At 51.8% G+C, this 21,436-nt stretch overlaps 2 protein-coding genes across 5 annotated transcripts; both read left to right on the top strand.

Moving 5' to 3' along the window:
- The first annotated feature begins 240 nt into the window (after positions 1 to 240).
- On the top strand, positions 241 to 4,910 carry INTS5 (integrator complex subunit 5). The gene is made up of 2 exons (XM_057729815.1): positions 241 to 385; positions 1,767 to 4,910. The coding sequence occupies exons 1-2, from the start codon at positions 246 to 248 to the stop codon at positions 4,744 to 4,746; spliced, it is 3,120 nt and encodes a 1,039-aa protein (XP_057585798.1). The 5' UTR covers positions 241 to 245; the 3' UTR covers positions 4,747 to 4,910.
- Positions 4,911 to 5,120: 210 nt separating this feature from the next.
- GANAB (glucosidase II alpha subunit) lies at positions 5,121 to 20,870 on the top strand. Of its 4 annotated transcripts, XM_057726517.1 has the most exons (25): positions 5,121 to 5,206; positions 7,850 to 7,954; positions 8,104 to 8,212; positions 8,462 to 8,589; positions 11,842 to 12,021; positions 12,464 to 12,529; positions 13,380 to 13,449; positions 13,624 to 13,711; positions 13,798 to 13,894; positions 14,145 to 14,325; positions 15,136 to 15,289; positions 15,496 to 15,731; positions 15,814 to 15,940; positions 16,044 to 16,123; positions 16,366 to 16,509; positions 16,606 to 16,702; positions 16,990 to 17,091; positions 17,273 to 17,516; positions 18,389 to 18,453; positions 18,606 to 18,682; positions 18,789 to 18,863; positions 19,044 to 19,157; positions 19,280 to 19,392; positions 19,541 to 19,641; positions 19,776 to 20,870. In XM_057726517.1, exons 1-25 carry the CDS (start codon positions 5,169 to 5,171, stop codon positions 19,883 to 19,885), a joined length of 2,901 nt encoding a protein of 966 aa, XP_057582500.1. In that variant the 5' UTR covers positions 5,121 to 5,168; the 3' UTR covers positions 19,886 to 20,870. The 4 variants fall into 4 exon arrangements, 3 of the variants coding, with proteins under 3 accessions (XP_057582500.1, XP_057582501.1, XP_057582502.1); XM_057726518.1 differs by lacking the exon at positions 12,464 to 12,529; XM_057726519.1 differs by lacking the exon at positions 8,104 to 8,212 and having other exon boundaries at positions 5,191 to 5,206.
- The last annotated feature ends 566 nt before the right edge of the window (positions 20,871 to 21,436 follow it).

Here is a 21,436-nt window from a genome sequence, read left to right as displayed (position 1 = left end):
GGAAAATTAATTAAATCCAATTAAATGGTCGTAGCTAGCTTTAGTCTGTGTCAATGGCCCTTTGCGGGGGCGGGGTGGGGGAAGGTTGCGTAGAGCGTGGGTCGGCTTCCTGCTGTCACGGTCGCAGCCGGGTTCTGGGACGCCGACTCAGCGCGGAACCAATGTGTGAGGGTCACGGACGTCGCCGGATTGGTTTTCCTGAGAGGCATCGTCGCCGGTTCCTTTCAGGCGTCCCGTCAGCGCGCATGCGCTCCCTGCGCTCCGCCGCTCCGGTCTCGGTCTCGGGCTCGGGCTCGGGCTCCGGGATGTCCGCGTTGTGCGACCCTCCCGGGGCCCCAGGGCCTCCCGGGCCTGCCCCGGTCACCCACGGTCCCGCGCCGCTCAGGTAGTCAGAGCCGCTGGCATCTTTCCCTACCGCGCGGCCCCGCGCCGATCCCCAGCCTTCTCGGCAGAAACCCGGATCCTACCTCGAGAACTCGCGTCAGGGTTCTCAGAGGTTCCTGGTGGGGTCTTCCCAGAACTCAGGGACTGCCTCACCGAAACTCTGGGCTCTAGTGCCCGCACTCCCAAGATCTCGGTACTGCCTCCCCCTAAACCCCGATGCCTAGTTACCCCAGATCCCGGCCTTGCTCTTCCAAGAGTTGGGAATATCAGAACGCTTGGGAACCCAGGTGCCCTGTCCTTTGTAGACTCGAGGGAACCCAGGGTCCCCTGACTTCACTGAGACTCCCTGAGCACCCAGGCCCAGAAACCCACAGAATGCTTCCTTCTAGCTTCCCCTTGCCCTCCAACGGAGACACTCCCCCAGTGCAGAGTGGGTTTTTTGTTTTTGTTTTTCCTTTTGGAGCAACCAGAGTGGAATGGTACAGAACCTTATCAACCTCTAGAGGATGCTGTCTTCTTTGGCAGAAAACACAGCAAGAGGAAGGGAATTTTGTCTCTTCCCATAACACTGGCTTCTGAACCTCTGAGACTGAACCCATACATTTCAGGAGGAGAAGGGTTGAGAGGCATTACCTTGTCTCTGCCTTGGGGCACCCTGATTCCTGGGGCATACGGAGGATTCTGGGAAGGTGGTGGTTGTTGATGTGGAGTCCAAGTGGTGGGTGGTTAGGATGCTTGCAGAACATGGGAAGAAACAGGTTTGCGGAGGGAGAGCCCTTAATAAGGGGCAAATTTGGTCTTAGAATTTTCTTTCCATTAAGAGCAAAATCCAGGGTGCTTGTGTTGTATGTGGTGGGGCGGCAATGCAGTAAAGCTAGAAAGGTGTTTACAGCAGATGTTATAGGAACACAAAACATACTTACTCAATTCAACAAATATTTATTATTTTACATATTCCAGGCACCCCAGTTGAAGGAAATCCAGTGTTGAAGAGCAGAGAACTGCAAACTACCCTCTTGAAGATTATAGTCTGATTACTTAACCTTGGTTTCCTTCTCTGTAAAATGGGATCATAATGGTACCTACCTTATTGGGCTGTTATCTGTATTGAAATAATACATGTAAAGTACCGAACAGAGAACTTGACATATTCCAAGAGTTATCTAATATTGATACTATTGTTATTATTAAAAGAAAAATAGCTAGCATTTAGTGAGTGATTACTGTGAACCAGATATGATGCTTACATGCTTTATGAACATTTTATGAAGGAAGTACAGCTATCCCTATTTTACATAGAAAGAAACTGAAGCTCACAGAGGGAGTGTAACTTGCTCAACATCTCCCAACACCCTAACTCTGCATCTTTTCCTTCCTTACAGTGCTCAGGAGCTGTCCCAGGAAATCAAGGCTTTTCTGACTGGCGTAGACCCTGTTCTGGGCCACCAGCTCTCTGCTCGGGAACATGCTCGCTGTGGCCTTCTCCTGCTCCGCTCTTTGCCACCTGCTCGGGCTGCTGTGCTTGACCACTTGCGAGGTGTCTTTGATGAGAGTGTCCGGGCCCACCTGGCTGCCCTGGATGAAAGCCCAGTGGCTGGCCCGCCTCACCTCCGTCCACCCCCAACCTCCCATGTCCCTGCTGGGGGACCTGGTCTAGAGGATGTGGTGCAGGAAGTGCAGCAGGTGCTGTCTGAGTTTATCCGGGCGAATCCGAAGGCCTGGGCACCTGTGATTAGTGCATGGTCCATTGACCTCATGGGGCAACTGAGCAGCACTTACTCGGGCCAGCACCAGCGTGTGCCCCATGCCACTGGCTCTCTCAACGAATTGCTGCAGCTGTGGATGGGCTGTCGGGCCACACGCACATTAATGGACATCTATGTTCAGTGCCTCTCGGCTCTCATTGGTAGTTGCCCAGATGCCTGTGTGGATGCCTTGCTAGATACCTCTGTCCAGCATTCCCCACACTTCGACTGGGTTGTGGCACATATTGGCTCCTCTTTTCCCGGCACCATCATCTCCCGGGTTCTCTCCTGTGGCCTTAAGGACTTCTGTGTTCACGGTGGGGCTGGAGGTGGAGCTGGTGGCAGTGGTGGAGGCTCTTCTCAGACGCCCTCTACAGACCCCTTCCCTGGATCTCCTGCTATCCCTGGGGAGAAACGGGTGCCCAAGATTGCCTCAGTTGTAGGCATCCTAGGGCACCTGGCCTCCCGCCATGGAGACAGCATCCGACGGGAGCTCCTGCGAATGTTTCATGATAGCCTGGCAGGGGGCACTGGCGGCCGGAGTGGGGATCCCTCCCTTCAGGCCACAGTTCCCTTCCTCCTGCAGCTGGCAGTCATGTCGCCAGCTTTGCTGGGCACAGTCTCTGGAGAGCTGGTGGATTGCCTTAAGCCCCCAGCTGTGCTGAGTCAACTACAGCAACACCTGCAGGGATTCCCCCGAGAGGAGCTGGACAACATGCTGAACCTGGCCGTGCACCTGGTGAGCCAGGCCTCTGGAGCAGGTGCCTACCGCCTGTTGCAGTTCCTGGTGGACACAGCCATGCCTGCCTCAGTCATTACCACCCAGGGCCTGGCTGTGCCAGACACCGTGCGTGAGGCCTGTGACCGGCTGATCCAGCTGCTGCTGCTGCACCTGCAAAAACTGGTTCATCACCGGGGAGGGTCTCCTGGGGAAGGGGTGCTGGGCCCACCCCCACCCCCCCGCCCTGTGCCCTTTCTAGATGCGCTAAGAAACCACGTTGGAGAGCTGTGTGGAGAGACATTACGTTTGGAACGGAAACGCTTCCTCTGGCAACACCAGCTCCTCGGGCTGCTCTCTGTCTATACCCGGCCTAGCTGTGGACCTGAGGCCTTGGGCCATCTTCTGAGCCGGGCCCGAAGCCCTGAAGAGTTGAGTCTGGCCACTCAATTATATGCAGGGCTGGTGGTCAGTCTCTCTGGCCTTCTGCCCCTGGCCTTTCGAAGCTGCCTGGCTAGGGTACATGCAGGGACTTTGCAACCTCCCTTCACCGCCCGGTTCCTGCACAACTTGGCACTGCTAGTGGGGTGGGAACAGCAGGGTGGTGAGGGCCCTGCAGCCCTTGGGGCCCAGTTTGGGGAGTCTGCCTCAGCTCATCTGTCTGACCTGGCTCCTCTCCTGCTGCATCCTGAGGAGGAAGTAGCCGAAGCTGCTGCTTCCCTCCTGGCAATTTGTCCCTTTCCTCTGGAAGCCCTGTCTCCTTCCCAACTCCTGGGACTGGTGAGAGCTGGAGTGCATCACTTCTTTGCCTCTTTGAGGCTGCATGGCCCCCCAGGGGTGGCTTCCGCCTCCCAGCTTCTTACCCGCCTCTCCCAGACCTCCCCGGCTGGGCTCAAGGCTGTCCTGCAGCTGCTTGTTGAGGGAGCCTTACATCAGGGCAACACAGAACTGTTTGGTGGGGAAGTGGATGGGGACAATGAGACTCTCTCAGTTATTTCAGCTCCTTTGGCTTCTGCCTCCCTGTTGGACACAAACCGGCATCACACTGCAGCTGTGCCAGGTCCTGGAGGAATTTGGTCTGTTTTCCATGCTGGAGTCATCGGCCGTGGCCTAAAGCCACCCAAGTTTGTCCAGTCACGCAATCAGCAAGAAGTGATCTATAATACCCAGAGCCTCCTCAGCCTCCTAGTGCACTGCTGTAGTGCCCCTGGGGGGACTGAATGTGTGGGCTGCTGGGGGGGTCCCACCCTGAGCCCAGAGGCAGCCAAAGCAGTGGCAGTGACCTTGGTGGAGAGTGTGTGTCCTGATGCAGCTGGTGCTGAGCTAGCCTGGCCTCCCGAGGAGCATGCCCGGGCCACCGTGGAGAGGGATCTCCGCATTGGCCGGCGCTTCCGGGAACAGCCTCTGCTCTTTGAGCTGTTGAAGTTGGTAGCAGCTGCTCCTCCAGCCCTGTGCTACTGCTCTGTGTTGCTGCGGGGGCTGCTGGCCGCCCTCCTGGGCCACTGGGAAGCCTCTCGCCACCCTGATACAGCCCACTCCCCCTGGCACCTGGAGGCATCCTGCACTCTGGTGGCTGTCATGGCTGAGGGAAGCCTCCTGCCACCAGCCCTGGGGAATATGCACGAGGTATTTAGCCAACTGGCACCTTTTGAAGTGCGTCTGCTGCTGCTCAGTGTCTGGGGCTATCTCCGGGAGCATGGGCCCTTGCCCCAGAAGTTCATTTTCCAGTCAGAGCGTGGCCGCTTCATCCGGGACTTCTCCAGGGAGGGTGGGGGTGAAGGTGGATCCCATCTGGCTGTGCTGCACAGTGTCCTCCACCGCAACATTGACCGCCTGGGCCTTTTCTCTGGCCGTTTCCAGGCACCTTCACCGTCCACTCTCCTTCGGCAGGGGACATAGCCTTTTCATGCTCCAGAAGCTGAAGGAGGTTGAGCCATGGTGGGGGGGTGGCTAAGGTGCTGCAGAAAGGTGGAGGTTTCTCTTCTAAGACTTTGGCCTAAAAGAGTGTTGTCACTTTCTTCCTCCCTCACCTCTTTTTCTAAATAAAATTTGCCTAGTTGAGAGTCCAGTGCCTCTGTCTGATGCTTAGAGCCGGCGAAGTGGACAGCGCCGGGCTCTGAACAATCCCGCCCCCTCACTCAAGCCCCGCCTTTGCCCCGCCCTCCACGAGCATTTAGAGTAAACTCTGCCAATGGGAGACACACCCAGCCTCTGTGTGGTCCGGCCAATCAGGAAGCCGGAAGGGGCGGGCGCTAAGATACGCGGCTCAACGCGCGCTGGGGGAGGGGAAGCTCCGGGTCAAGGAGCAAGCCCGGCGCAAGATGGCGGCGGTAGCGGTAGTGGCGGCTCGTAGGAGGCGGTGAGGAGCCCGGATCCCGGGGCCGCGCCCGGGACGCCCCCAGACCCCCAAGTCCCCTATCTCTCCTTCTTGTATGTTCTCCTGACACTCCGCCACCCCCGGCCTCGTGAGGACTCTTTGTTTCTCTGGAGGCGGCCTCAGGTGCCCCCAGTCTCGCGGCGTTAGGGGGCTTTCCGCTCCGGCCTGGTGGCTCTAGAAGGCCGCAGTTTTGAGTTCTTCTTGGCCTTGGCCGCTCTCAGCCGCCGCCCTCGCCTGGCGGATTGCGGCGGTTAACGCTGCCGGCACTTTCCTGCAATGCGCGGGGCCATCGGGGCGGGGGACGAGAGGCGGCCCGGCCTCCGGCAATGCAGCCTGCTGCCCTGCGGCCCCTCAGCCGGGCTGGAAGCACTGCGGCCGGCAGTCCTGCTTCCACTGCCCTTCTCGCCCTCCCCTCGAGAGCCTCGGACCCTGCCCTGCCCTTGTCTTCACGTGGACACCAGCCCTGGCTTGTTCGGTGTTCGCTGTCGTTGGGCAAGGCTGAGGCAGGATCCCTTAAGTTCACAGTCGACCTGGATGATGTTGCTCAAACACAACAATGGTTTGGTCTGCGTTCTCGAGTTTATATTACTGAAAAAACGGTTCGAAACAGTCATCAGTGCCACAGTGTTTACCAGGACCTAACGGATGTATTGGGGTGGGAGAGGCGTGTACTGTCGGCAGCAGTGAAAAAAGCGTGGATCGTAAATTCGACTCTGGAAGCCTGTGGTCTGAAACTATAAGTGGGTGCACCTTTACCTGCGATTCATTCCTGACCTAGGCTTGTGACCACTTCTTGCCCAGGGGCGTTCAAGGCATTCCTGAGTTCTTAGGCCCTTCCAACAGGTCACATCTGAAAAATCTTTCAGAAATCCTATCCCCGTTGGCATTTCTCCAAACGCATTTTATATAGATTATGCAAATAGGACTCTAGAGGGTATTTAACGCACCGTACTTCTGATTACTGCTGCTTTGGGCCGGTGGACTTGGGGTCAGTGGCTCAGGGTGTCTGCTGCAGTCAGTCTTCAGGACCTGGGCCACATGCCTTGCTTTTGAGTTTTCTGGTAGTTTTGCTACTTGTTTTGCTACTACTTGTTCCTGCTTGGCCTATTAAACCACAAAGCGTGGTGTTTTCCTCATGCTTTTTCTGTCCTGGCTTGCCTTGCACATTCTTCTGGAAGTGGAGGGCCTACTGTGTTCTCTGATCTCCTTTCTGGTGATTTTCTTTACCTTTAGCTTTCAAGCAGATACTGAGGCTAATGCTGGATACAATGTGTTTGTAGGCCCTACTCTTTGGTTACCTTGTTAGCAGGTGGCAAAGTTTTAATGCTGAGAAGAAGTCTTTTTCTCCTCTTATTTGGAACACTTTCTCAGATTGTGCTCCTAGATCAGTCACTGGGAGAGCATGTTTAAAATGCAGATTCCCTGGGGCCCCGGGGATCTTCATTTAATAAGCACTGCACGTAATTCTTAACAGACACTAAAGTTCGAGAATCCCTGTTTTAGGATTTACTCAGAGTGGATGGATATATCCTTAACAAACTAACATGTTTAAATAAGCCTGTTAGTCCCTTGTCTGTCATGTGATAGCATGTTGGGGAAGTGACAAGTTTGTGGTCACCTTAGGGTGATGGTCCTCAATGAGGCAGGCCCTGCTGGTGATTCTGCATTGTGCTGTACGTATGAAGTACCTGGGCCCCGGAGTCAGGCGGAGCTGAGTTCAACCCCAGTGTCACCTCATACTGGTAGTTCAGTCTTTGACGAATTATTGAATCTTTTATGCCTCAGTGGTCCCATCTGAGAAAAACCCCAATCCTGCATTCACCAAGAAAACAATGAAAGAAAGGGAGAAGAGTTAGTGCGTATAAAGAATGGCTTCTGAACACTCGTTGCCCATTAGAATTGTTTAGGTGAGTTTTAAGATCTGATGCTCAAGTCCCACTTAAGGCCAGTTAGATTGAAATCTCAGGGTGAGACCTGGGCATTGACACTGCTGAAAACTTCCGGTAGAGTTGAAAACTAGGGATATAAAGCAGTTAGCCAGGCCCCTGGGTGCATATTAGGACTCAGTAGAGGGTACCTGTTGTTATTCTTTTCAAGCTTAGGTGGTGATAGTGGTGACTCATGTCAAAGATATAGATAGGAGTGAAAATCAAAGGAGCAGGATGCCTAGAGTGCTAGGGATGTTAGGGCCCTGGGAACTGTGACCAGCAGGCTAGCTGAGGGTACATCTTTAACTTTTTCACTGTAGCTCCCCCCAGTGTCTTGCCCATGAAAAGGCATGGCTTACTTTGTTTCTCTGTACTGCACTTATGGTGCCACCACTTCCCCTGGGACTGGTTGTTACTTTCCTTTCCTCTGAGAGGCTGATGTAACCTGAGTTAATACCAGGCCTCTGAAGGCCAAGGATCCTTTGTCCACTTCCTCTGCCTTTTGAAGGGAAGGTGTGAGTGAGCTAACTCCTCAGGCCTGACACTTAACCCTGTGTTACTCTGCCGCCTTTTCTGTTTAATGGGACTCTGTCTTTCTCCCCCTTAGGGTAGTGGTGGGAAGCAGCCTTCACCTCTGAAAGTGGGGCCTTTTCTGACCCTATGCTGATTGTGCCCTCTTTATTCTTTCCCCCCCTAGGTCTTGGACTGGTTTGGTACTGGCTTGTTTAGGGGTCTGCCTGGGAATTACTCATGCTGTGGATAGAAGCAACTTTAAGACCTGTGAAGAGAGTTCCTTCTGCAAGTATGCTATTTCTGGGAGACTAGAATGGAAAGTAGGGTAATGTGGGAGGTCTGTGGCAGATGAGGTAGCCTAGGGCACTGCAGCTGAGATAGAAGGACTTAGGGGCCTTGGGGAACCCTCCCCCCCTTCTCAATCATTTCACTTGGCAGGAGGCAGCGAAGCATACGTCCAGACCATTCTCCATACCGAGCCTTGCTGGACTCTCTGCAGCTTGGTCCTGATGCTCTCACAGTCCAGCTGATCAACGAAGTCACCAAGGTCAGGGGAGAAAAGGAAGAGTCTGGTAGGGGTGGAGAAATGGCTAAGGGGTAATTCGGGAAGGGGAAACCTATAGCCAACATCCTGTGCCATCTAACATTGAGACTTTTACTTTGTGAGGAATTCAGATCTCAGATCCCTTAGGCAAAGGGCTAGAAGGAGGAGACCCCTCAGGAGAGAAATGGGTTCAGAGGGCGGTCCATGGTGTAGCCCTTTCCTTTCTCCAGACCCAGACCTCTGCCCCTACAGGTGTTGCTGGTGCTGGAGCTCCAGGGGCTTCAAAAGAACATGACTCGGATCAGAATTGATGAACTGGAGCCCCGACGGCCCCGATACCGTGTGCCAGACGTATTGGTGGCTGATCCCCCCACAGCTGGGTAAATGTCTCCTGAGAAACATATCCATCTCCATGGCCCTTTTCTCCTTCCTCATGAACCTTTATTTGGTGGCTGACTTTCTCTTCCACGTTGGGATAATAGCTGAATAGCACCTTGTTGCTCTCCTCAGCCTTCCCTCATCTATTCCTCTGTTTCACTTGTTTTCTCAATTGACTGATTGGCCAAGCCGCGCAGCTTGCAGGGTCTTTGTTCCCCAACCAGGGATTGAACCAGCGCCCTTGGCAGTGAAAGCATAGAGTCCTGACCACTGGACTGCCCAGGAATTCCTTCACTTGTTTTCTCTTTCACCCTTTATCTTCATTCAGTCAGAAATATTGCTTCCTCTTCTGTGCCTAGGCCTGTGCCTAGGCTGGCGGCACAAGAGGAAATCAGCAAGGCCATGGAGCGTACCTTCCAGGAATACAGTGTCTCTGTGGTTGGTTCCTCCCTTCCCTTCCTGTTCTGTCCCTCTGTTTTATCTGTTTCTTTTCTCCTCTTTTCATTTCTCTTCTCTTTTCTTTCCCCTTCCTTCCTTTCCTCACTCCCTTCCTCCCTTTCCTCACTCCCTTCCTCCCTCCTCAATTTCTCCTCAGATATTCAGGATAGGATTACTCAAATACTTTGGATCATGACACATTGTTGTCATTATTCCTTGCATGGCTCTTTGTTAAGTATTTAACTTAGAAAATGACATGATAAACCCTTCACCCAACCCAAACATATACATCTTGCTATCCTGTACCCCTGACTCCTTCAGAGATTATTGTTATCCTGAAGTTTATTATTCCCTTGTTTTTTTGTTCTCACAGTTATATCATATGTATATGTATATAAACACACATATACATACTTACGTAATGTGTGTAAGCAATAAATTATGTGTTTTTTTAAAAATTTATTTATTTATTATTTTATTGGCTGTGTTGGGTCTTTTTTTTTTTTTGCTGTGCGCAGGCTTTCTTTTTAGTTGGTGGTGAGTGGGGGCTACTCTTCGTTGCGGTGCGCGGGCTCCTCATTGCTGTGGCTTCTGTTGTTGCGGAGCACAGGCTCTAGGTGCGTGGGCTTCAGTAGTTGCAGCACGTGGGCTCAATAGTTGTGGCTCACAGGCTCTAAAGCGCAGGCTCAATAGTTGTGGCGCACAGGCTTAGTTGCTCCGTGGCATGTGGGATCTTCCTGGAGCAGGGATCGAACCGTGTCCCCTGCATTGGCAGTCGGATTCTCAACCACTGCGCCACCTAGGAAGCCCCTGTGGTTTTGTTTTGAGCTTTATAGGGAAAATATCTTAGTGAATGTGGTCTTTCGAGATTTCCTTTTTTCACTTAACTGTGTTTAACTCTTGCATGTAGCTTTAGAAACTCATTTTTACGGCTGTATAATATTATGTTATATGAGTATGACATTTAGGTTATTTCCAGTGTGTTGACATGAACATTCTAGTCTATATCTCCTATCTCCCTGTGCAGGAGTTTCTCTTTGATGTATAGCTAAGAGAAGAACTGCAGAGTTGTAGAATATGGAAATCATCAACTTTCCAAGATAAAGCCACAGTGGCTTAAGATTTTACACTTCCACCAGCAACATAAGGCTTATTGAACTGCATCTTCTCCAACCCTTGGTACTCTTGGACTTAATTTTTGTCAGTGGAATGGCTGTAGGATCATACCATGTGGTGGTCTTGGCTTGCTTGTCTTTCCCAATTTATGAATGATGTTGAGCATGTCTTCATATGTTTATCTGTCACTCTGGTTTACAGTTCTGTGAAATGGAAGTTCAGAGCGCTGCTCATTTTCCTTTCATGTTGTTTGCCCTCACTGATTTGTAGGAATTCATTAGTCTTGATAACAAGTCTTTATTACTTATGTGTATTGCAGCTATCTTTTCCCAGATGGTAGCTTTTTACTTTCCCTAAAGTGCCTTGAAAAAAAATTTTTTTTCTTTTAGAATAGTTTTAGATTTACAGGAAAGTTTCAAGAATATTATGAGAGTTCCTGTATACCCTGTACTCCTGTTTTCCCTTATTGTTAACATTGCTGTGTTACATTTGTCATACCTAATGAACTGATATCATTATTGTTAACTAAAGTCCATCTAAAAAATTTTTTTTCCTTTTTCCATATTTTTAAAAAATAAATCTGTGTATTTATGTATTTATTTATTTCTTGGCTGTGTTTGGTCTTTGTTGCTGTGCGTGGGCTTTCTCTAGTTGTGGTGAGCGGGGGCTACTCTTCATTGTGGTGCGCGGGCTTCTCATGGGGTGGCCTCTCATTATGGAGCATGGGCTTCTAGGCACGCAGGCTTCAGTAGTTGGGGCATGTGGACTCAGTAGTTGTGGCGCACAGGCTTAGTTGCTTCAAGGCATGTGGGATCTTCCCGCACCAGGGCTCGAACCTGTGTCACCTGCACTGGCAGGCAGATTCTTAACCACTGCGCCACCAGGGAAGTCCCCATATTTTTTTTCAAATTGAAATGTAGTTGATGTACAATATTATATAAGTTACAGGTGTACAGTATAGTGATTCACAATTTTTAAAGGTCATACTCCATTAATAGTTATTATAATATTGTGTATGTTATCTGTGTTGCTCAGTATATCCTTGTCTATATTTTATTCAGATTTCCTTAGTTTTTACCTAATATCCTTTTTCTGCTCCACGATCCCATCCAGGCTACTGTTTTATATTTAGCTGTCATATTTCCTTAGGCTCCTCTAGACTGGGAGAGTTTCTCAGACTTTTCTTCTTTTTGATTATTCTTAAGATATTTTTCAATCAATAGAAATTCGGAATTTTATGTTGTCAGATATATCGGTCTCTTACCTTGTGTTAGTGTTTAAGTTGTGTTTAAATAATCCTTTTCTACCTCAGAGTCAGAAAAATTTTTTTTAATATTCTAAAGGTTTTACTTTAAAATTTTAAGTCATAATCTGTCTGGATATTTGTATCTGTCTTGATATTTGTATCCAGTATGAGATAGGAATGTGATACTGTTTCTTTCCTCTACAGAAAATGTGTTTTTCTTCTCTGTTATTGAATAGTCCTCCCTGCCTCACTGAACTGCCATGCCATCTGTTACAGTCAAAGTATGCTTGGGTCTGTTTCCAGGCTCTTTATTTGATTCCTTTGGTCAACTTATCTGTCTCTGTAGTATTACCACACTACCTGTATAGCTCTTAGCAGGTCCCCCCTCTCCTAAGTGTCATGACTACTCCTGGCACTTTGCACTTCTTTATATCCCATTTGATCTCTTTTCCAGGCTTTCTATCTCTGGCCGGGATGACAACAGCGTGGAGCTAACTGTGGCTGAGGGACCCTATAAAATCATCTTGACGGCTCGGCCATTCCGCCTCGACCTGCTGGAGGACCGCAGCCTTCTGCTCAGTGTCAATGCCCGAGGACTCTTAAATGTTGAACACCAGAGGGCCCCCAGGGTCTCGTGAGTACAGGGGTCAGGACTGAACCTAGGGGTGTTGTAGGGTCTGGCACTGGGTTCCTGGGAGGAGGTAGGGTGGCAGTACAGCCAGGTAGGGGCTGGGAGAAGCTGACCATCTGGGAGGGTAGGAAGCAGACCTGGGTTGAAGTTCTCTCCATTTCCTGTACAGACCAGGAGGCAGTCACTTTTGTCTGTGAGCTGTACCCTGGGCACCTCCTCAGGGAGGCCTGCCTGGGTCTGCCTTTCCCTCTTCCCCCTCTCACACCATCACATTTCCCAGATTTATTTTCTTCCTTTTTTTGGTTTTGTTTTGTTTTTTGTTTTTAATTTCTTCCCCCACCCCATCTCTGGAAGTTTGTCGACTGAAACTCACTTTTATGTTTCTGTTTTTGTGTTGGTTTTGTGCCTCCTTTTCCCCTTCCCTACCCATCTCCTCCTGCCCCAGTTTCTCGGATAAAGTTAGTCTCACGCTCGGTAGCATTTGGGATAAGATCAAGAACCTTTTCTCTAGGTAAATCCATGACCACTGGTACTGTATCTGTTCCTCTGCCCTTACCCACCCTTCACTCTGGCCCCCAGGAAGGTGCCCCAGACCCTTCCATGCCCTGCCCTTCACTCCTCCCCCCCCCCCCCCCCCCCCCCCCCCCCGCTACATGGTCTCTGGTTCCTGTTTCCCTGTTCCCTATTCCCCTGGCTAGGAGCCCCCTGGGAGAAGGAAGATGAAATGTTGAATGTCCTTGAGGAATGCAGGGAGCTTCTTGCTTTGCCAAGGGGTGGAGAGATGCTGCCTGTTGCTGGGGTTCCTGGCTCTTAGCTGGCGTACACTGAGGCTCTGTGCAGAGCTGCTTGCCAGCTGCCCTTGAAAGCATTCTTTGGCAGAACCTCTTGTTTGAGTCCCTGTGTATGGGCTTGCCCATGTGTAGAGGCTTGGCTGTGGCTATGACTCACTTGCCTTTGCAAAACCCTGTGTCAGGCCAAGAGGCTGAGGCCCAGTGAGGGAAGTTGGGGCCAGAGTCTCTTGGTAGAGGCAGCAGGGCCAGGACTGGCTTTCCGAACCCAGGCCCTTGAACCTGCCTGCCTGTCTCTTCTGGAATGCTGGCAGAGGCTGATGGTTTGGGCCTGTGTTTAGAAGGCACCTCCTGGTGACATTTACTTCTCATTTTCCTTTCTCATTTCTCTCCCTGTCTTTTGCACACTTATCTGCTCAGTGGGGGTCCCTCTCCAAGCTTTAACATTCAGTCCCTTCCTCCAGTGCCTTCGTTCCTTTGGACCCTTGGCTCTCTATTCCCTCACCCCTCCTTCCACTAGCCCCTCGTCCCTGCCCCCTCTGGATTGGAGCAGACAGCTCTCCTACCTTCCAGGCAAGGATCAAAAGACCCAGCTGAGGGCGATGGGGCCCAGCCCGAGGAAACACCTGGGGATGGTGACAAGGCAAGTCGGTGGGGGTGGGTGATTGGAGCACAGGGCTGGCTGGGAGGTTGGAGGGGAAAGGCCCACAGCAAATTTGAGCTTAGTTTTGCCATCATGGGTGGGATTCAGAAAACGGGCCATGGAAGAGAGAGGACTGGTGTGTGATTGGGTAGTGGTGTGCTTTCCTCCTTCCAGCCAGATGAGACCCAGGGGAAGGCAGAGCAAGATGAGCCAGGAGCCTGGGAAGAAACATTCAAAACTCACACTGACAGCAAGCCCTATGGTGAGGGGCTGGGAGAGCCTTGGGCAGGGGCACAGGGAGTCCTTGCCAAGCAGAAGCTCTGGACTCATCCTTTGCTTTTCTTCCAGGCCCCACGTCTGTGAGTTTGGACTTCTCTCTGCCAGGCATGGAGCATGTGTATGGGATTCCCGAGCATGCAGACAGCCTGAGGCTGAAAGTCACTGAGTGAGTCTCACAGTGACATCAGGATATGGGGGGAGGGAAGGGGTCGGAAGTCAGAGCTATGGGAGATGTGCATACAGGTTAGACACTCCAGACAAGCATGGATCACTTCCTGTGCCCAGAGCACCTTTGGCGATCAGAAAATTCTGCTTTGAGATAGGGCAGAAGGGCCAGTTTTTATCCCTCCTCTGTGTCTGTGGGGCAGGGGCTTTGTGTGCCACAGCCCGGAGCCAGTCTGTCTGTCTGCCTGCAGGGGTGGGGAGCCGTATCGTCTCTACAATTTGGACGTGTTCCAGTATGAGCTGTACAACCGCATGGCCCTGTACGGGTCTGTGCCTGTGCTTCTGGCTCATAGCCCTCATCGGGACCTGGGCATCTTCTGGCTCAACGCCGCAGAGACCTGGGTCGACATATCCTCCAACACTGCAGGGAAGGTGAGAGCAGAGGCTTGGGGAGCAATAAGGGAGGGAATCCTCAGGCCTGGAGACAAATGAATGTGCTGGGACATTTGCTTTGAAGAGGCTGGTAGGGTGGCCTGTTTGGGGACTGGGTGAGAGATGGGCCCTGGGCCTTGTGAGCAATATATGAGTTCCCCAGACACTCCCAGAAGACACAGTCATGGGGAAGGGAAGGTGTTTCCCTTTCTGCTTGTATTTTCAAAACATTTTTTGGCGGGGGTGGGGGAGGCTTGAGCCAGGTGTTAGTTGCGGTTCACGGGCTCCTTAGTTGCAGCTTGCTGGCTCCTTATTTGCGGCTCATCGGCTCCTTAGTTGAGGCATGCAAACTCTTAGTTGCGGCACGTAGGATCTAGTTCCCTGACCAGGGATTGAACCCAGGTCCCCTGCATTGGGAGTGCGGATTCTTAACCACTGCGCCACCAGGGAAGTCCCGTTATGTTTGTTACTGAGTCTGCATTAGGAGCTGGACCCTTTTCTAGGTGCTGGGGATGTATTGCTCATTGAGTTAGGAAATGAGGAAGACTGAGGTTAAACAGGTAGCAGAGGGCAAGATGAGTTCAGTGGTGGTAAGTGCTAAGAAAGAAATGCAGTGGTCATGTGGTGGGGATGGGCAGTGCTGCTTATGATGGGCTCAGGAAAAGCTCACTGAGGCGGTGACATTTTGTCTCAGCCTGAAGTGACTCAAGGAGCCAGCTGTGTGAGGACTCTGAGGAGAGCACTGCTGCTTTGTCTTTGGGTTGGGAAGCAAGAGGGTGGTGTCAGACCTCTCTCTGGTCTCCTCTACAGACCCTGTTTGGGAAGATGCTGGACTACCTGCAGGGCTCTGGGGAGACCCCACAGACAGATGTTCGCTGGATATCAGAGAGTGGCATCATTGATGTCTTCCTGCTCCTTGGGCCCTCTGTCTTTGATGTCTTCCGGCAGTACGCCAGTCTCACAGGTGCTTGGCATCCCTACTCTGTCAGCCTGCAGCCTCCTTTTTTGGTCCTTGTCTTCTTGAGACAGGTGACTGCATTTTCAGAAATCCTGTGCCTCATCTGTTCTCTAGCCCTGTACCCTTTCATCTCCTTCAATTTCTGGGCATCCCCTTTGGCCCCAGGTTGAGCTGACCCCATTGTGACCCCCATCTCTCAATTGAACCTGCAGGGACCCAGGCATTGCCCCCGCTCTTCTCCCTCGGCTACCACCAGAGCCGCTGGAACTATCGGGATGAGGCTGATGTTCTGGAAGTTGATCAGGGCTTTGATGATCACAACCTGCCTTGTGATGTTATCTGGCTGGACATTGAGCATGCTGATGGCAAGCGGTATTTCACCTGGGACCCCAGCCGTTTCCCCCAGCCCCTCACTATGCTTGAGCATTTGGCCTCCAAGAGGCGGAAGGTAAGAGGGCTGCAGCCTTGGTTGGTTTTCTCAGGCATGATAGCCCTGGAGAACTCTGACCACCCATGTTGCTTGCTCCCAGCTGGTGGCCATTGTGGACCCCCACATCAAGGTGGACTCTGGCTACCGTGTGCATGAAGAGCTGCAGAACCTGGGTCTGTATGTTAAAACCCGGGATGGCTCTGACTACGAAGGCTGGTGCTGGCCAGGTAGGTGGGCCCAGAATTGAGGGAGGCTGTTGGGAGACCAGGGAGCTAGGGTGGAGGCCATTTTGCCCCTCAGGGATTGAAAGCCGTCCTTGACTTCTTCTAGGCGCAGCTGGTTACCCTGATTTCACCAATCCCAAGATGAGGGCCTGGTGGGCTAACATGTTTAGCTTTGACAATTATGAGGTATGGCAGCCCCTCCCTGACCTGCCTCTGTCTTTCCCACACTACCTGTTAGAGTTAGTCATTCTCTGCCTGCCAGCTCTGCTATGGTTGGTTGGTTGTTTTTAAGACATCAGGGCCTTGATGATCCTGGGAGGGCCCTGAGAAATGCATCTTTCTGCATTTCCTAGGAGCTCTCTGCTCTGACACTGTCTGTCTTCTTCCTCCCCTGTTGTCTGTCCCCATTTTCTGCCTTGTGTTCTCAGGGCTCATCTCCCAACCTCTATGTCTGGAATGACATGAACGAACCGTCTGTGTTCAATGGTCCTGAGGTCACCATGCTCAAGGATGCCCAGCATTATGGGGGCTGGGAGCACCGAGACGTGCATAACATCTATGGCCTCTACGTGGTAAGGGACTGAGAGAGGAGAGACAGAGGCTGAGAACTTGCACCAGTGACAGCTGGCTTTTGTTCCTCACTACCCCCCTTTCCTGTTCCCACGCAGCACATGGCGACTGCTGATGGGCTGGTTCTGCGCTCCGGGGGCATAGAACGCCCCTTTGTCCTGAGCAGGGCTTTCTTCGCTGGCTCCCAGCGCTTTGGTAAGATTTGGAGAAAAGGGCCGTGGCAGAGGGACCTGGGCCTGGTTCTTGGAGAAGTCTGTCCGTGCAGCTGTCTTCTGAGCATTGCATACTTCCTTCCAGCTGTGCACTTAAAGGGAGTCAGGGAGTGGGAAGGCCAGTCCCTGTTCAAGTGCTCTTGTGAACTCTGCCATCTTCAGCAGGACCCTGGGGGCCCCAGAGGAGATGTGGCAGGTCAGAGAGGTCAGCTGTATAAAAGGCTGAGCGCCTTTGCTGTCTGCAAGCTCCCCTCCTCTTTTCTTCTTCAGGAGCCGTGTGGACAGGGGACAATGCTGCTGAATGGGACCATTTGAAGATCTCTATTCCTATGTGTCTCAGCTTGGGGCTGGTGGGACTTTCCTTCTGTGGAGGTAAGAGGGGGAGGAATTTGGGGCCTTGGTTTGGCAGGAAAGGGGAAAGGTAGAGGGCATAAAACCTAGCTGAGCAGAGAACTGACAGTCCAGGGTGGGGCCTTGGGGGGCTCCTTAGGCAGCAGCCCTCCTTCATCCTCTTTTCCAACCTGCTTCCTCCACCCCCACCCCACCCCCCCAGCGGATGTGGGCGGCTTCTTCAAAAATCCAGAGCCAGAGCTGCTTGTGCGCTGGTACCAGATGGGTGCCTACCAGCCATTCTTCCGGGCACATGCCCACTTGGACACTGGTCGGCGAGAGCCGTGGCTATTACCGTCTCAGTACCATGACATAATCCGAGATGCCTTGGGTCAGCGATATTCCTTACTGCCCTTCTGGTACACCCTCTTCTATCAGTCCCATCGTGAAGGAATTCCTGTCATGAGGTGAGGCATTCAGCTGGGTCTGTGTAGAATGGACTGAGATGGCTGGGAGACAGGACTGGGCTCCATCTCTGGGCCTCTTTCTTCATTCACCAGGGCCTTATAAAGGAGGGAAATCTGATTGCAAGGTCAAGAGTAAAAAGAGACCAGTGGGGATGAATAGCAGTAAACGTTACTAAGTGTTTATGACATACCAGGCATTATTCATCACTATCCCCAGAGCCAGAAATAAGTCAGACAAGTGTCCTACCCTTGTGGAACTTACATTCTTGGGAAGAAGACAGAGAGACATATAAACAAATACTTAAATAGGAACCCCGCCAACACTGACAAGCTGTTTAAAAAAATAGAGCAGGGTAACGGAATTAAGTTCCACCAACAGGCCATGTAAAGATGAGGCCTGACTGAAGAGTAAGACAGACTGTGATCTAGAGTAAGAATGTTCCAAGCAGGGGAGACTGCAATTGCAAAACTTATGAAATGGTAATGAGTTTGTTGTGTTCCAGGAGTAGGAAAAAACCAGTGTGTCTCATGGGTAAGGAACCAGAGGGAGAGGTAGATGAGGTGGGGTGGAAAATTCACACTGATCCTGGAGGGCTTTTTAGGCCAGGATAAGGAAGTGGCCACTTGAAGGTCGCTCTACAGAATAGTTTCCAGAGGGAGCAGGGGAGGAGGAGGCAGGAGATGGGTTAGGAAGTTAAATGTCTATACTGAGGTTAGATTGCATAGCTGAGGCCTTAAGCCTGCTGGGCTGTCTGGCTGCCAGTTCCCAGGTCTTACCTCTGTGCTGTTCTTATTGCCAGTTCCTGGGGTAGCATCTTTGACTTCTACCAAAGCAACAGATGTCTTCCTTTCTTGTCTTGCTTCTGTCCTAGGCCCTTGTGGGTGCATTATCCTCAGGATGTGACCACCTTCAGTATAGATGATCAGTTCCTGCTTGGTGAGAAGCAGCAAGCACTGTGGGAGATATGTCTGTGGATGTGCAGGGAGGGAGGAGTGAGCGAGGCCGGTGGTGCAAGGGGGCAGGTGCTTTAGGGCTCCCTCTTTGGGAACTGATCTCCCCAATTCAGAGTTGGTTCTGCTGTGTCTTAGGGGATGCATTGCTGGTTCACCCTGTATCAGACTCTGAGGCCCATGGTGTGCAGGTCTATCTGCCTGGCCAAGGGGAGGTGAGTTAAGGAAGGGCGTGGCGGGGAAAGTTGGTGATCAGAGATGGTAAATAGGGCGTGGGTCCTCCGTGCAGTGAGTGACTGAGTTTATCTCCTGCACCCACAGGTGTGGTATGACATTCATAGCTACCAGAAGTATCATGGTCCCCAGACCCTGTACCTGCCTGTAACTCTAAGCAGCGTGAGTATGCCTGGCCCAGCTGCCAGCTCCATCTGCCTATAGGTTTCGAGAAGGGAAGAGAGTGTATACTTTGGAGTCCAGTTCCTAAGAGGGCACAGATATGCAAGAGCAAAAGATACTGCAGGGCTCAGGATTGAATAACAGGGCTACTTCATCCCAGCACTGCTCTTGCGCTCTTAGATCCCTGTGTTCCAGCGCGGAGGGACAGTTATGCCCCGATGGATGCGAGTGCGGCGTTCTTCAGACTGCATGAAGGATGACCCCATCACTCTTTTCGTTGCACTCAGCCTCCAGGTGAGCACATAGCAGGGAGCCTCCTCAACCATCTGCCTACCTTCCCAGGATTCAGTCCTCGGGGGATGTGCCCCTCACTCCCTCTTGGGCTCAGGCTCTCACCTACCCCACTTCCTGCTCAGGGTACGGCCCAAGGAGAGCTCTTTCTAGATGATGGGCACACGTTCAACTATCAGACACGGCATGAATTCCTGCTGCGTCGATTCTCATTCTCTGGCAACACCCTAGTCTCCAGGTAAGGAGGTACCCTTTCTTCCTTGGCAGCCTCTGGAGGAGGAGGCTGGGCCTCGGGGATGCTTACAGCTCAGTATGCTCTTATATCATGGCCTCGCTCTGCTCTGACAGTTTTTTTCCTGATGGGTATCCATTTTTGCTTCCTTCAGCTCAGCAGACCCCAAAGGTCACTTTGAGACATCAATCTGGATTGAGCGGGTGGTGATAATAGGGGCTGGAAAGCCAGCAACCGTGGTACTCCAGACAAAAGGTGAGTGAGTGATCTGCCCCCCCCCCGCCCCGCCTTATGGGCAACAAGGAGAAGCAGGAGCAGGGTTGGGGATCCCCTGCCTATAGGAAAGTTGTTGCTGTTGACTCTGGCACTCTTTCTCCTTCCTCCACCAGGATCTCCTGAAAGCCGCCTGTCCTTCCAGCATGACCCTGAGACTTCTGTGTTGATCTTGCGCAAGCCTGGCATCAATGTGTCATCCGACTGGAGTATTCACCTGCGATAACCCAAGTTGGGGTGGGGTGCGATGGCCTTGATAGTTACTCTTCCTTCTGCCTTGGAGTTTGACCTTCCCCAGACTTCACCTTTCTTATCTCAAGATCCAGATTCTGCCAACATCTGGGCAGGATGACAGGGCTTTCCCTGGGTTCTGAATTCCTTTTGTGATCTCCTGACCTCTCCCACGCCATTGACACCAGATCTCCCTTCATGCTGGGATATTCTGTTTGTCTAACTGGAGCACATTCACCTGTGAAGACGTGGGCACCACAGGGCCCTTGCTTTCCCTTCTCTTTTCTTTCTTTTGGCGGCCCTGAATCTCCTCCAGACTGCCTCCATTCTTGTCTCTTGTGTGCTGATGCCATTTCTTGGAAGAAGATGAGGGCAGTGAACTTTAGGGCTCCTTTTCTCCTTCTCCTCCCTTCCCCACGAAACTGCTCTCTCTCCTTTTATTTCTTCCTCCTGACTTCTCTGTCTGCTCCCCCTCCCCCCTTAATGCCCCATTGATACACTGGGACCACCCCTTACCCTGATAAGGGATGAATGGATCAAAGGAGTGAGGTGGCTGGAAAACATCCTCTTCCCTGGCATCCCAACCTTTCCTCTCCCTGCTTCTATCTAGAGCTGCTGCAGTTCTGACAGGGGCAGTTCTACCTCCCCTGTCCGTTGGAGGAAAGAAGTTTCCACTCCTTAAGGGGGGATGGGCAAGACTTCTTTTGCCTCCTAAAATGTTGTCCCCTTGAGGGGCATTGAAGATGGAGAAATCAGTTGTGGTTTCATTGAATCACGGTCACCTGTATTTATTGCTGGGAGAAGGCTGAGGGTGGGGGGAAATGATCATGTGCCCAGGGTTGGCCCAAGGCCCTGGGTGGAGGGTGGGGAGGACTAACTGGGGACGAGGAGGAATATTTGTGGGAATTTTTTTACTTCCTTTTGGCCCCCAGCTGTGACAGGTTTTGATAAAAGGAGAAACAATAAAGAGATAAACAATAGGTAACTGTTGGTGTCTGGATTCTAGTTCTGGTCTGAACCATAGACCCTTAGAAGCTGGAGGACCTGACATTTTCATTTAGCTTCAGCATAAGGCTTATTGGTTGAGCAAAAATGGGTGAGTACAAGCTGCCTTCAGCTTGCTTGATGCCAATATTTTCATAGAGGAGCCCAGATTTTAGTAGGCGTAGCTAATAGCGGTGACCAGAGCTAATGGGGCCCCTCTTGAATAGAAATAGCTGTATGTCAGATGCTCTCACACTAAAGGCTGCTTTTTTAAAAAATTTATTTATTTATTGGCTGTGTTGGATCTTCATTGCTGCACGCGGGCTTTCTCTAGTTGCGGCAAGTGGGGGCTCCTCATTGCCGTGGCTTCTCTTGTTGCAGAGCACAGGCTCTAGGCGTGTGGGCTTCAGTAGTTGCGCCACATGGGCTCAATGGTTGTGGCTCATGGGCTCTAAAGGGCAGGCTCAATAGTGGTGGCACACGGGCTTAGTTGCTTCATGGCATGTGGGATCTTCCTGGAGCAGGGATTGAACCTGTGTCCCCTTCCCTGGCAGGCAGATTC

The sequence above is a fragment of the Hippopotamus amphibius genome, chromosome 3, assembly GCF_030028045.1.
Source record: "Hippopotamus amphibius kiboko isolate mHipAmp2 chromosome 3, mHipAmp2.hap2, whole genome shotgun sequence".
Taxonomy (NCBI): Eukaryota; Metazoa; Chordata; class Mammalia; order Artiodactyla; family Hippopotamidae; genus Hippopotamus; species Hippopotamus amphibius.
The sequence above is the reverse complement of the archived record's forward strand: the minus strand, read 5'-3'. Positions and strand labels throughout refer to the sequence as shown.

Coding starts and splice junctions, on each gene's coding strand:
- INTS5 (XM_057729815.1), top strand. CDS start 246: ATGCGCTCCCTGCGCTCCGCCGCTCCGGTCTCGGTCTCGGGCTCGGGC. Junction 386..1,766: donor CACGGTCCCGCGCCGCTCAG/GTAGTCAGAGCC, acceptor CCTTCCTTACAG/TGCTCAGGAGCTGTCCCAGG.
- GANAB (XM_057726517.1), top strand. CDS start 5,169: ATGGCGGCGGTAGCGGTAGTGGCGGCTCGTAGGAGGCG. Junction 12,022..12,463: donor CAGAGGGCCCCCAGGGTCTC/GTGAGTACAGGG, acceptor CTCCTGCCCCAG/TTTCTCGGATAAAGTTAGTC. Junction 13,450..13,623: donor CACCTGGGGATGGTGACAAG/GCAAGTCGGTGG, acceptor TCCTCCTTCCAG/CCAGATGAGACCCAGGGGAA.